Source organism: Eubalaena glacialis, chromosome 1 (assembly GCF_028564815.1).
Source record: "Eubalaena glacialis isolate mEubGla1 chromosome 1, mEubGla1.1.hap2.+ XY, whole genome shotgun sequence".
Lineage (NCBI taxonomy): Eukaryota > Metazoa > Chordata > Mammalia > Artiodactyla > Balaenidae > Eubalaena > Eubalaena glacialis.
Genome location: NC_083716.1, coordinates 61695728 through 61711453, shown reverse-complemented (window position 1 = coordinate 61711453; position 15726 = coordinate 61695728). Strand labels below are relative to the sequence as shown.

General features: G+C 34.9%; 1 protein-coding gene across 5 annotated transcripts in view; it reads right to left on the bottom strand.

Annotated features, from left to right (window-relative positions):
• PPP3CB (protein phosphatase 3 catalytic subunit beta) overlaps positions 1-15726 on the bottom strand; it is a 47165-nt gene that overhangs the window by 25457 nt on the left and 5982 nt on the right. For 4 of the 5 annotated variants that reach the window (XM_061180681.1, XM_061180709.1, XM_061180691.1 and 1 more), the window contains exons 2-8: positions 7823-8023; positions 7001-7125; positions 3417-3528; positions 1461-1606; positions 1053-1192; positions 872-949; positions 672-766 (exon numbers count right to left, since the gene is read on the bottom strand). In XM_061180681.1, the coding sequence (XP_061036664.1) occupies positions 672-766; positions 872-949; positions 1053-1192; positions 1461-1606; positions 3417-3528; positions 7001-7125; positions 7823-8023 (897 nt within the window). The remainder of the gene's footprint in view (positions 1-671; positions 767-871; positions 950-1052; positions 1193-1460; positions 1607-3416; positions 3529-7000; positions 7126-7822; positions 8024-15726) is intronic. The other variant, XM_061180700.1, reaches the window with a different exon arrangement.

The following is a 15726-nucleotide window of genomic DNA, read 5'->3' as shown; positions in this document are numbered from 1 at the left end:
TAAACCCACTTATTATAGACAGAGCAAATTTGGAGGGAAGGGGCGGGGGGAACAGGAACCACTAGAACAGAAGGTAAATTAAAAAGACGTAAGAAAAAAGGAAGAAAGATCAGTAAAAAGAAAGGAAAGGGAAGAATGTATCCCTGAAAAGGAGGTCAGATTGACTTAATCAAAGCCTCAACTACAAATCATCATGGGGCAGTAGAGATAAAAGTAGGGAATAAGAAAGGGAAAGAAAACCTAAATCAGTGAACATAAAACAAGAGACATGATAAACAACTATACGGTACAAATACATGAAATGGTCAAAGCAGCAACAGCAGCTTTATGCAAACAAGAAAACATTCTCTTGACTATAAGGGGGAAGATTTAAGAAACGGGAGTTTGAGAAAATCATGTTTATTTTTGCTTGACGTAGTTACCTCAGAACATTCTTTCACAAGGCAGCTTTTGTGAATGACAAGTTGTGGAATGGTTACATATGACTTAAGTTTCACATTTTGGATTTTTATTTCTTGCCCTCTCCCCTCCCTTATATCTTATACTTTTTTATAATGAGATTTGGATAGTTACAGTTTCAAACAATACCCCTTTTCTATTATATTTTCAAAAAAATAAGTCAATTTATATATTAAGTCGTTTAACAATTTTTTTTATCAACAACATCTTACCTTTATTATTGTAGACATCTAAGTAATTAGGTGCCGAAAAAATTGTTATTAATGAAGGAAACCCTGTAGTTTGACTTTTTCTGTACATTCTATAGCTGCAAAACAAATAGCTTAATATGCATCGTAAAGCATCAATCATGGTTACTAAGTTTGATTTGTACATAAGGTGTTAATTTGGGTCAGGGAAACAGAATTCTTACCCTGCATCTTGAGCTTCATGAGCTCTAATAATCGATAACAAATTATTGTTTTGCAAAAATTCACACACTGCTGGATAGCTGTGGGGAAAAAGAGCAAATTAAGTAAAATAATGACTTTCTATATGAAGCATATGCTATTTTAACAACTACAATGTGATTAAACTTGGATATTTTTCCTTACTTATAAAAATAAGAACATCCTCGAACTGTATTGTGACTAAAATGTTCCTGTGATTTTTCATTTCCAAAATCTTCAGAAGGATCAGACCATAGCAAGTCACACATTGGTCCAAATGCAGGTGGCTCTTTGAATCTATCTAACTGTGAAAGAAGAAAAGAAGGAAACAAAGAACAGAAATAACTTGTCAAAAAGTGAGAATGGAATGGACATAGGAAAGTGGTACCAACTTTGAATACTGTCCGTACTACATTGTTCTGAATGGTTAGAAGATATTTCCATAAAATATCAGTATATTAATTTTTACCATTACCTAATCTTGGCAGTGAAGAGAGGTTTGAAGCTTCTAGTCTCTACCCAACAAAATACTATAAATAGGAATCAACTCTTGGAACTAAAATATATACTCACTCTCCTAATATCATCCAGTGTGTGTATTTCTGGTGAAAGTCCACCATGAACACAAAGAAACTGTTGGTTTAAAAGTGCAGCAAGAGGCAGGCTATCAAAAGCTTCCATACAAGCTTCATAGACTCTTTCTGAATATTTAATTTTACCTAGAAAAAGAAAAAAATTCAATAATTGAAAACTGCATAACTTGTTGATCATTTTGAAAACGTGTGTGTGTATACACACGACTATTAAAACCAAGGCAAGAAAATTAAAGATAAGGGAAACAGCCAAGTGGCAGCCAGGGGTTCAGACTGGGTAAAGGGGTGAGTATAAAAAGGCAGCAAGGAGAAATTTAAGGGACAATAAAACTTTTCTGTATCATGACTGTGGTGGTAGGCAGCTCTATTCATTTGTCAAAACTCAGAACTAAACACCACAAAGAGTAAATTTTACTGCATAAAAAATTTTTTAAAAAAAAGGCCAGCATCTTGCCCCATAAGAATCAAGAAGGATAAGCAATGTTATTGATCTTGTGAAGACAAAATACTTGCTCTCTCTAAATTTATTTTGTGTATGCAGCAGATAGTCATAAAATGTTACTAAAAATAAATAAGCCAAATCTCTAAAAATAGTTCAACTCTTTACCTTTATAGGCCAAGAAAGGCAAAATTAGAACTAAAAGTTAAAATAGTGTTAATACTTTATTTTATTCTAAGAGTCAGTGACTACTTTGTTGTTATAGGCAAGACTACTATATCACCACAACAAAACTCAAGGTCCATCCAATTAAAAAAAAGATTTTATTCATATGTTGGAGGAGCAGAGGGTTTCCCTTAGCCTACAATGAACACTTAAAATGGGCAGTGAAGCAAGAAGCCAATATAACACAAGAAAGACTCTACCAAATTAAACTCTCATCTACTTTTAAGTAGATATCATACACATTCCCTTGCTCCTTTATACTTTTAAATTCCTGGATATTTTATGTTTTGGGTGGGATTTTGGCGGACAGTTTGTTCTTTACCTAAGGAAAAAAAAGAACTTAGTTCCTACTTCACTTTTTAATATTGTAACATTCAAATATGAGAAAATCTATATCCAGCAACCAGAGGTTATAAACTGATAGTCTGCTGACAGATCTGTTTTCCAACACTGTGGTTTAATAAAAATTTTAATTTGATTGCTTTTAGGTCAAGCATGCACTTTCCAGGTCTCATCTCATATTCTTTAGGTTACCCACCTGATCCTTGAAGTTATATGAGTTTGCCACCTCTGCCATTATCCATCACTATATTGATCTTTATTGAATCATGTTTTGAGCCTCAATAATTCTGAAGTTATTTCTAATTTTAAATCTTAATTCTAAGACTTAATACAGCCATGAATATTAACAAGTACACAGCTATGAGGTGTGAAAAAAGGTCAAACACTGCTCCATACCATATGGTTGCTCATAGCTATTAGATTACCACAGCCATAATAATTTAAGAGAGAAATGGGGTAAACATTGTAGGTTAAGACCTTCCATTCATTAATAGTGTGTTTAAAACAATCTGCGTAATTAAAAAATAAATAAAACAATCTGCAATGATGACAGGATAATTAATTTGCTAAGAATTTTCATGGGAATGCCTCAATATTGATGGAGAGAAATCTCCAACGCAACATTTCTTTTCTTTTGGTTTATATTCATCCTGTTAGAAAAAATAATTCTAACATTAAAACTACATACAGAGCTCAAAACTGTTCCTAGGTACATATGTAAAAATCAAACTTAATAGGAAATACTGAAATGAAAACATCTGAATAAAATTAAACACTAGAGAACGCCAGACAATCTTCCTCAAAGCTTCACACATTTGGACACAAAATCTGTTCTTACATGTTGCACTGTAAAATCTTCAAACTCTTACTACCCACATCACTCCAAAAGAATACTGAGGAAGTGAAAATATTTCTCATGGCAGTACTCACATTCCTGCTTAAAGGTAAAATATTCAGTAAGGTGTCTGCATTCATGGTTGCCTCTCAGAAGAAATAATGTGCTTGGGTATAGAATCTTCAGGACCCATAAATATAAGACACACTACAAAAGAAAATGTTTCCAGTGAATTAATCTTATATTTTTGTTTAAATAAGCTGTTTGATCTTTGCTTCTTTTCCTCTAACCCTATTACCCTTACAATCTCTATCACTCTTCATTATCTTTTTATTATCTTCTTCTCTTTGTCCCTTACGAAAACATAAGCTCCATGAAATTAAGGACTTTGTCATCTTATTCACTTCTGATTCTCCACTCTTAGAAAAGCACCTAGCAAACAGTAGAAGAGCAATAAATATCTGTTGAATGAATGAGTCAAATAATTTAATTACTTTAGATTTACAAATTGTTTGCTGTAAAAACAATTAGCAGATTGGTCTCCTCCTTAGGTATACCAATAAATAAAACAATAACAATGTCAAAAATAATAGCAGCTAACATTTATTGAGTACTCATAATGTACCAAGCACTATATAATTAATTCCCCTCCTTTATTCCTCAAACAACCCTACGAAGTATATAATATTATCTCTATTTTACAAATGAGGAAACTGAAGCAAAGAGCTTAAGTAACTTGTCCGAAATCACAAAACCTCTAAGTAATGGAGATAGGATTCTGATCCTCTGATCTTAAACATTATGCCATGCTGCCTAACGAAGAGAATAACCGTGCTTTATGTTTACATTGTTGGTTATGAATGTTGCCTTATATAATGTAGGTGCTTATTATGTGAAATGACTCAAAGATAATGCAATTTTTTAATAAAAAGAATATTAAAAGAGTACAGCAGCTATTTTTCCCTAAATACACCTAACATAAGAAACAGACTCAATCCCACTACTGGGCATATACCCTGAGAAAACCATAATTCAAAAAGAGTCACGTACCACAATGTTCACTGCAGCTCTATTTACAATAGCAAGGATATGGAAGCAACCTAAGTGTCCATCGACAGATGAATGGATAAAGAAGATGTGGCACATATATACAATGGAATATTACTCAGCCATAAAAAGAAACGAAATTGAGTTATTTGTAGTGAGGTGGATGGACCTAGAGTCTGTCATACAGAGTGAAGTAAGTCAGAAAGAGAAAAACAAATACCGTATGCTAACACATATATATGGAATCTAAAAAAAAAAAAAAAAAAAAAATGGTTCTGAAGAACCTAGGGGCAGGACAGGAATAAAGATGCAGACATAGAAAATGGACTTAAGAACACGGGGAGGGGGAAGGGTAAGCTGGGACGAAGTGAAAGAGTGGCATGGACTTATATATACTACCAAATGTAGACTAGTTAGCTAGTGGGAAGCAGCTGCATAGCACAGGGAGTTCGGTGCTTTGTGACCACCTAGAGGGGTGAGATAGGGAGGGTGGGAGGGAGACGCAAGAGGGACGAGATATGGGGATATACGTCTAAGTATAGCTGATTCACTTTGTTATAAAGCAGAAACTAACACACCATTGTAAAGCAATTATACTCCAATAAAGATGTTAAAAAAATAAAATTAAAAAAAAATAAAAGAAACAGACTCACATTTTACTTATTTGGTTAAAAAAAAAAAGGAAAGACTATTTCATATGTAAATAAGCTTGGTTTACATAATCATATACAAAAAGAAAAAACAAACTTCATTTATTTATTTTTTTGGCCGCGCTGCTTACAGAATCTTATTTCCCTAACCAGGGATAGAGCCCAGGCCCTTGGCAGTGAAAGTGCAGAGTCCTAACCACTGGACTACCAGGGAATTCCCACAAACTTTATTTTAAACAAGTTAAGGTATATGAAATGTGTAACTATTCACATCTTCATTGTATTCACAAGAAAAAAATAATTAAACTGGGGAAATACTTATTAAACACCTGTCCTTTTTCCTTATTCTGATTCTTTATTATTTTCCTTTTATAACAATAAAATATATTAAAAGAGTCAGCTACTAAACCCTCTAATACAAAGACATACATACCAACACGCCCAGGTACCAACTAAGCTTCCTAAAATTTTTTATTTTATTGTTTTTGTCAAAGCCCCCAATCAGAATAGAATTTAAAAAAAAAAAAGCCCCCAATCTTTTTATTAAGGAGGGCAATTTTCTAGTTTTCTTGAAGGCTCCAGGGAAGTTTGAGGAGGCTGATGATGAAACTATGAATGGAAAGAGGAACTAAGGATAATAAAATTCCCAAGGGAATTTGGATGGACAGAGCCCTGAGCTCTCTTCCCCACTAAGGATCCTAGCATACCTCAGAAAGGAGGTTGAAAACACTGGAGGAGAATTAAACAACAGTAATCAGCATGGAAATTCACCAGGTAAAGCTTCAGTATCTAGTGGGGGAGACGGTTAAGAGCACAGGCTGAGTCAAACTGCCTAGCTCCACCACTTACTAACAATATGACCTTGGGCAAGTTATTTAACCTCTCCAAGCCTCAGACTCCTCTATAAAATGGATAAAATAATAGTACTTACCTCATAACTTTGTTGTAAAGATTAATCAATGTGTATTAAGTGCTTAGAATATGCTTGAAACACATTAATGCTAACACACCTATCTATTTGTAGAGCTTCTACCCAACAATTTTACCTGTAAGAATCTGTCCTGTAGAAATAATTGGGCAAGTATATAAAGCTGTATAAATAATATGGCTCACAGAAGCATCACTTATAATGGCAAAAAACTGGGAACACCTCATATGCCTAACAACAAGAAGTTGATTAAATTGACTGTGACTTGTTTAGTCGATGGAATACAATGCAGCTATTAAAAATGATGCTGTAAATTTATAATTATTTACCTGGAATGACATCACAGCATAGGGATTTATGAAAAAAGGAAGTTACAGAACCTTATAATAGGGTTCCATTTTCATTTCAAAAAAGGAAAGAAAGAGATGCATATATTAGAAAATACAAATTATTCTATATTTATATCTTATTTTAATTTATATAATTAGAAAAGTAAAAGGAGCAAAAAGAACCATCTACTGTTCAGTGATAATCAACAGGTCATTTTAATGTCTCAAGTTTTTTAAAACAAATACTTTCAGAACGCATAAAGATTCTACATGATATACTTGGGTTTTAATTGCTATGGAAGGAGGGAAAGAAGTACTAGAGTTTAAGCAATAAAAGCACTGTAATATATTTTATTTAATCGGAAAAAATACAATTAATCTTTTTTTGCATGGGTGAATGCCTTTAGGGGCAAGAGAGATAAATAGCATTACCTCCTTAGGGCCACTAGAAAACAGGGCAATAAAGACCCCTTAGTTTGCTTACCATTTCCACTGGGAAAAATGGCAATTATAATTACATTAAGAGTAGCACAAAGAAAATTAAAAGAATAGTTTGAAAGACAGAAGAGGAATAAATAGTAGCTTTACTAAAAACATGAGAATATACAGAGGTATTAAAAAGAATCTAATACAGGTAATTTAAGGAACTTATTTTATTAGGAATTAATGGAAATCATCTATGATAACACTTAAAAGCAAATCAAATGACAGTATATGATTATTACCTCTATACTAAAATAACCTCTGTCCACATAATCACCAAGAAAAAGGTATCGTGTATTAGCAGGTGATCCTCCTACTTCAAAAAGTTTCATCAGATCAAAAAACTGGCCATGGATGTCACCACACACTGAAACAAGAAGATTATTAGATATGAAAATAAAACTCTGAAATAACAAATTTTACTTAAATTCTAATTTATTTTACATAAGAGATAGTGTAAAATTCTATCAAGAAAGGTCTAAGAAGGAAGTAATCTATGAAGAGTCATGATAGGGATGATGTGTACACAAGTGTTCATGTGCTCAAGATCTAGAACAAGATATAACAAAAGTAATGAAATTTGTAGTCAGTGACAAAATTTTCATCTAACTTTATAAAGCTCCTCTGTAGGAAGCCAAGCATGCATGTCTTAGGATGACAAAATTATAATGGTGGCAGTAAAATCTCCATTCTAACTCCATACTTTCTGTTGACTTCTAAATGATCACTTTTGGTATCTGATACAGCACTGAGGTATTTGCCCCTAATGACTGAAAACAAAGTAAATAAGTATTTGTTGAATCAAATTCAATGATGGCCAACACAACTAATGAAACCTTCACAAAAGCATATTAGACTAACTTCTGCACTCAGATTTTTTAGGATCATGTTTATTCATTGAAAACAGGCAAAAACTTTAAAAAGAAAATAATCTGGAAATTCAAGATAATGTCCATGTAATATTAATTTAGTATACAATATGAATGAAGAAGAAACAGCTTTATATTTAGGTAAGTAAATAATGGTGCAGTAAAAAATAATATCCAAAACATAAATAAGTGTACCTGTAATTGGAGCCTCTACTTCTATCATGGTTTTCTCTCTCCGAAGAATGGCAGCACCCTCATTGATAATTCTAAGTGCAATTTCTTCATCTACCCGACCTTCTTTTACTAAGTGGTTCTTCAGAACATCAACCCTGGGTATCCCATCCATATCAAAAACTTCTTCAGATGTCAAGCGATGCGTTGGGGGGAAAGGGACAGCTGCAATTTTTTTTAATTAATAAAAAATAAATCACTATTAATATATTAACATACAAACTAATCAATGGATCTAGGTAAATAAGAGTAAAAACTGAAAAGCTGAAGTTTTTGTTTTGCTTCTTCATTTACTGGATGGGGTATTAATTTTTTAAAAGCTTTTTTTAAAAAAAGAGTAATCAAACTATACTTCCTTTTTAATAATCTATATATAGTAACAGAAGAATTATTAGAGAAATAAACTGTCTCACAAAATTAAAAGTTCTTTCAGGATAACTAAAGCTTTTTTCTTTAAGCCAAAACATTTTTTGGTAGAATTCTCAAAACATACACTCTTCATCTTAAATGAAGTACAATAAATATAACTTACTACCACATAAGCATGAATAGAAAGAAATCCCAAATATAAGGTGATCTACCAACTTCCTATTAAAAATATATAAAACAATGCCTGCTGGCCAACTTGAATAGAAACTTCTAGGGATATAGATTAAAACAGCCAAATGCTTACTGATGGAATTTAAATTAATTCAGATGCACATATAGATTTAAAATAACATTAATAAATCACGATAATTTTGAAATACTGCTTTTTCTCTTACCTTCATGTTTCATAAAATACTTTCATTCAAAATCTTTACACACATTTTTGACATCAGTGTATTCCTTATCACTGGATTCATTTTTTGAGTCATCTAACATACTTTTCAAAAGCAAATCATCCTCACTCCCATTTAAGTTGTTTGAGATACAGTACTTTTTAAATACATATTCAATGCTATCACTGCAAATTTATCCTAAGCCACAATTTCCATTTGTCTAACTACTGAAATAGTTGGCCTTTTTACTCCTGTAGCATATATTTACGATTTCCACAAGTAATTACCAACTGTTTTGTTTTAAACTGATATTTGCTTTTTTCTATTCATGAGAATTTAATCATAATAAGAAACGCCAGATGAAAAAACAAAAGACAAACTGATTTCAACCTAAAGCTCTAAATCCATTGTCATTGAATAATCCAGTCACTTATTCTTACTCATAATGTTAAAATCAATACTTTTCTCTCATGCCTGTGATTCATTTCTCATGACTGTATTACCATTCTCTTTTCAAACACATTAGCAAGGTTTTAGGTCAAAGTTATAATGTCTTTAAACATTATTATCTTCTTCATATACTGGGAATTTTCAACAAAAAATAGTACAATGATTTTTGTCTTCACTATAATTGAAAATACTTTGCTCCTGTTTAAATGAAATTTAAAATGTTGATTTTAAACTGATATTTGTTAAATGGAATGGAAAATGTGAAGGTCCGTTTTCAGTGGTATCTACCACAATTTTGAGGTCATATACTTAGGAAAAGTTACTACATATCTGATAAAATTTTTTATTCCTTTTTTACTGAATCCAACAAATGACCTCTTTATGCATTCAAAATCAGCTTGGATTGACGTAGTTTTAGGCCCTTTACCAAACAGTACTTTGTTTTTCAAAATAAAGAAAGCAAGAGGGCTTCCCTGATGGCTCAGTGGTTAAGAATCTCCCTGCCAATGCAGGGGACACGGGTTTGAGCCCTGGTCCGGGAAGATCCCACATGCCGCGGAGCAGCTAAGCCTGTGAGCCACAACTACTGAGCCTGCGCTCTAGAGCCTGCGAGCCACAACTACTGAAGCCCACACGCCTAGAGCCCGTGCTCCGCAACAAGAAGCCCGCGCACCGTAACAAAGAGTAGCCCCCACTCGCTGCAACTAGAGAAAGCCCGCGCCCAGCAACAAAGACCCAACTCGGCCAAATAAATAAATAAATATATATATATATTTTAAAAAAAAGAAAGAGAGAAATTTATAGTAAGAATTTAGTCTACCTATAGACTCAAATGTAAGGCAGATCTCTCTTTCCTGAAATAAAATTTTTAAAGAAAAAAGTCACTTTATATCTGGGCATACAGTACATAGTATTTTCTTGATGTTTCAGGGCCATCACTGTGATCAATTATTATGCAGAAGACTGGAAAACTATAGGACCAACTGTTTCTTCACAGTTCAACTTAAAAAAACTAAAAACAGGGGGCTGGGTTAGAATTACATCAATTACCTAAGAAGAGTAAATAACCACATTCTCATAGGAGGAAAAAAATTTAGGAAGAACTCAGTTCTTATAAGTGAGATAAGAACTAAGGCAGAGGGATATCAACCATTTCTAAAAGACTTTGAAATCATCAATCCCTCTTGCTTTCATCTTTTTTGATACTTAGTAAAACAAAACTTGAACTTGTTTTTTCCCCCCTTCTTTAGAACACATCTATTCCCATTACTTTTTACTGCATCTAGAATAAGACATTAAAATACATTTTGTTCCCCCAAATATAGTATGTCAGATTCCAATAAAATAAAAACCTTTCTTAACGTTATGTTCTTCTCCAACCAAAGATTAAACAAACCATTATACTATATGCTATAACCAAATTTGCCCCAACAGTAAACCAATTGTTTAAAAACTACAAAATTTAACAATTACTAAATAAAAGTTACTTTTGGGACATCATGAAAATGAAAAGTTTAAGTATCTCTTAAATACAAATTTCTGAGATCAAGATGGGATCATATTTTTCTCATCAGGCCAAGAGAATTTTTCCTCTACTTAGGAAAAAAGATACTGTTTAAAACGTTGCATTCTAGATTATGCATACTTCCTAATAATCAACAACATAAGTCCACTAACAGGTGAATTCTGTTCAAAATACAGAACTTTCTAAAAACCCATCTGGGAGACAATCTCCCTCTCTGCCCCACTCAGCCAGTCGCCTGTGGTACTGCATGTTTTCATACACATTGCGAATGCCCCACTGCAAGTCACACTGAGCTACTGCTCCTCTCTAACCAAGAGTCAGAATGTCTTTATTCATCTGGGAAAAAAAAGTATAAACTGCCTCCAGACCTATGTTTTCCCCTTCTTTTTCAATTCAAGGCATACTTTTAAATTCCAACACCAGTTGGGATACTTTTTAAGGAATGGGTACAGGTTGAAGGGTGAAGAAATGCCACCATAGGTGAAAGTAGATGAAAAACTGTTGTTCTAACAACACAACACTGATAGTGGAGAATAGAGAGTTTCAAAAGAATGTTTTAATATATCAGTAAATAAGAAAATAAGAGGCAAAAAGGCATTGTGCTCTTTGGCAGTTGGAGAAAGGAGCCATAGCAGGTGATCTAACTAAGCAAAAGAAAACTGACCAAATAGAATTTGGCCTAATAGGAAATTAATTACTGACCCTGTTGGTCAATAGAGGGTTAAATTTTTTTCATCAAAAATTAATATTCTCGGGGCTTCCCTGGTGGCGCAGTGGTTAAGAATCCGCCTGCCAACGCAAGGGACACGGGTTCGAGCCCTGGCCTGGGAAGATCCCACATGCCACGGAGCAACTAAGCCCGTGCGCCACAACTACTGAGCCTGCGCTCTAGAGCCCGCGAGCCACAACTACTGAGCCCACATGCCACAACTACTGAAGCCTGCGCGCCTAGAGCCCGTGCTCCACAACAAGAGAAGCCACGACAGTGAGAAGCCTGCGCACCACAACGAACAGTAGCCCCAGCTCACTGCAACTAGAGAAAGCCCGCACACAGCAACGAAGACCCAACACAGCCAAAAATAAATAAATAAATTTATATTAAAAAAAAAAATTAATATTCTCAACTACTACCATCAACTCCTAAGGTACTTTAAAGCATTTCCATCTAAGTCCAGGTTTTAAATGGTGTTTTACATTTCTAATTCATCTTCAGCCAACTATTCCTGTTTTTCTAGGGTTTTCATCCTATATTTTTTTTTCTCCTTATTTTCAGACTATTTTTCCAACTCTTCTATGTTTGAGATAGGGAAAAACTAGTACATAAATGTATGTAAATATAATGTGAATGGTCAATAACTGAAATGGCTAAAATGGAGGATTAGCTTGAACAACCTAAAGAGCTATAAAATCATAAAATCACCAAGTTTCCAACACTAGAAAACTTGATTTGGCAATATTCACTTTAACCAAACTGTTCTGTTGAAAAATTTCCTTTAACACAAATTTTGGCATGAAGGTCATATCCGTATAGTAATCAATAACCTTCACAAGGTATTTTAATTCAGATTTAATATATGGTGGCTGATAGACAAGGCCTCAAAAAATTTAATGTAGGAAGTTGAAAAAATAAACCAGGGACACAGACTGATCAAGGATGGGGGAAGAGCAGAGATCTTACTTTTCCTACTAATGGGTAAGGAATCCTGGGACTTAACTAATCCTGTTGCCCAACTCTAAGCAAAGGCTGCAAACTATTAGCCCCGTGAGGCCTCCAACACCAACTGGGGTGCAGCCTGTGCCACCTGAAAACTACTCCAAAGTATCATTCAGATGTCTGTGCTTCTCACCATTGCCATTACTGGCAACTGTCCAAAATAAAGTTCCTCCTGATTTTTTTCTCTGTATTTCTTTTGTTCACACCATGCCATCCTCAGGCTGTTCTCCTCCCTCCCAATCCTCTTCATTGAGGCCTGCAGAATTCCCACTATAAAAATTAAAAAAAAAAATCCACCCTTCTTTCCTGTGTGCACATGCGTGGGCGCACACACACACACACATTTTAGCTCTTCACAAAATGCTGTCTTCATCTCTCTAGCTTAATTAAATCTTAGTCCACCTGAAGGACAACACTTCTGAAACACTTTTTTCAAAGTTGACGATGCTCATTTTTCCACACTCCACTATTTGAGCAGAAAAGGCTACAGTCTTCTTTCAGCTCCCCACTACCACTTCCAACATCATCACTCCCATGAAGAAGAAAATGCTTCCTGCTTTGAGGTTCATGACTTCTGGCTAGTTTATTCTTGTCCCAGCCATCTACTAAATTTCTGGTCATCTCTCACATGAAACTCAGTTTCCTGGTTCGAAAGCCTTCTCCACTCTAAGCACCACCATCATCAATGTCCATGTGGATGACCTACGTAAACCCAAGAACTGAGAGGTTTGAGCTCCATTCTACTTCAACTCCCCTAGCCTTAGCCATAATTTCTGCTCCAGCTCTGAAATCCTGAATTCCAATCTCTTACTCCATGATCAAAATCTCTAATCCTTTCAGTTTCACTCCCTTTTCTTCATCTGTTCTCCAATTATATCAAGAACGTGGACAGCCTCTCCTAATCAACCCCCTTCTGGATACCTTTGCTTGTTGCAATTTTAAAGCTATTCCATCACCCACCCACTTTTTAAACAACATCCTGAATTGTTTAAAGTCCTTTTGTCCTTCTACCCTACTTACAAAACTCCAATTCTTGGATGAGTTAGTTTCTAAACTTGGATGCTAAGTATAAAGTCATGAAAACAGCTCAGTGCTACTACACATTCACAGTCTCCAACTTAGTTGGTCACTAGCACTTGCCATCAATCCTATTAAACGTTCTAGTCTGTGCTCTCTCCCATTCTCCTCAGTGGAGATTTCAAATGATCACCTCTTCCTTGAACCCTACACTTAATTTCTCTCTTACTCAGTAGTCAACTTGCATCTTTTTCAGAGAAAATTGAGACCTTCAGACCAAATGTCAACTTTTCTGTCCCTCTCCATCCACATCTATGCCAGTATCCACTTTACATTTCTTCCTATCAAGGAAGAGGTATTCCGTCCATCCAATATTAAACTTTCTACTATGCTCTGAATCCCACTCCCCCAACCTCTTCACTTCAGTTCACCCTTCCCACCCACCCATGCCCCTATTCTGTTTCTTCTGCCTCTGACTCTCCATTGGTTCTTCCCTTTGAGCAGATAAACATACAGCCAGCCCTCCACAACCACAGGCTTGCCTGTGCAGATTCAACCAACCACAGATAGAAAATATTTTAAAAATAAAGTTCCAGAAAGTTCCAAAAAGCAAAACTTGAATTTGCCTCTCTGGCAACTATTCACATAGCATTTACATTGTATTAGGTATTATAAGTAATTTAGAGATGATTTAAAGTAAATGTGAGGATATAGGTAGGTTATATGCAAATACTAAAACATTTTACATAAGGGACTTGAGCATCCACGGATTTTGGAATGGGGAGGGGTATCCTGGAACCAAATCCCCACAGATACCGAGGGGAGACTGTACTAAAGTCTCTATGATCTTAAAAACAACCCCAACAAGTAATTCTCCCTTACTCCTCATCCCTGTTTCTACCATATATATCCCTTATTTTACAACTAAGCTTCTTGAAAGAGTAATCTACAGGGTATAGCTTCATTTTATCACTTTTTTGTCTACTTTCCTCAATCTACATTTATCTGGCTGCTGCTCTATTCCTTCACCTTATATCTCTCTCCTCTCTTGGGTTCTTGAACTCACTCACCTGGTTTTTCTCTTAATTCTCTGGTCATACCTGATCAGCCTATTTCATGAACTTCTAGTCCTTTTTCTGGTCCTAGGACAGTGTGACCTAGGATTCTGTCCTTGGCCCTCATATCACACTCCTCTCATTCATAACTATGGATTCAACTAAAATCTATATTTTGTGGACTCCCAAATAGATTATTCAGTCCAGACCCTGCCCCTAAACTCCAAGTCCTTATTGAACTATCAAATATCTTCATTTGAATGTTCCATAAGTATCTTAAACTTAATATGTCCAAAACTTAATATATGAACTTTCCCTCTAAACTATCACCAATATAGCTACTCATCTGGAAATTATCCTAGAAGTCTTTTTCTTCCTCACCCTAACATGGCCAATAGGTCCTAAATAATTCTCTGATCTGGTTTTGTCCCTTTGGTCCTGAGACACTGAATAAGGACTTTTTTATTTTTTCTAAAATTACTAAAATCTTTTCAATTTGCCCATGCTTCACAATAACTCAGAATACTTTTTAAAATTCTAATCTCAACATCCTCCTGTTTCAAGACTGGCTTCATCATATAAAATCCAAATTGTGTCTCTTAACATACCATATGAGATCCCTTGTAATCTGACCCTTCCCTACATCTCCAGCCCTCATCTTTTGCCACTAACTCACATTCCAGACACATCCTATACTTCAGATATTTAATCTTCATTTTTAAAGTTACATCACTTTAAAAAAATCTCCGTACTTTGCATGCCCTATTACTTGGGGGTACACTATTCCCACCCTTTGTCTAACTTCTCCTTGTCCTTAAACCTCATTTCAGTGTTCCAATTCTTGAAAACGTTTCTTGTTCCCAGGCTAGGTTAATGGTGCCCCCTCCTTGTGGTCCCATAGCAAAGCATATGATGCACACCTACATCATGGCACTTATCAATTGTACTGTAAATATCTTGTCTCCCCCTCAAGCTTATGAGCTCCTTGAAGGCAAGGGAGCTGTCTTTCATCTCTACATACCTAGTGATTAGAACATGAATACTAATGTCTACTGAATTAATGATACATTAGTTACAGTTTCTAAATTACTTATCTTACACTAATTTATGTAGCAATGACAATATATTTATAGTGCTTTATTTACAGTTTACAAACTGCTTTCACATACATAACGCTGTGATTCTCAGAGACATCTTGTGAGTTCAGTAGGGCAAGTTTTATCTCAATTGCACAAATAGGATAACAGGTTCAGATACGTTAATGGCTCTCTCAAGGTGTTTCAACTAGTAAGGGGTAGAGCCATGATTGAAGCTGAGTTCTTCAGAATGCTACTCCAGTACTATCT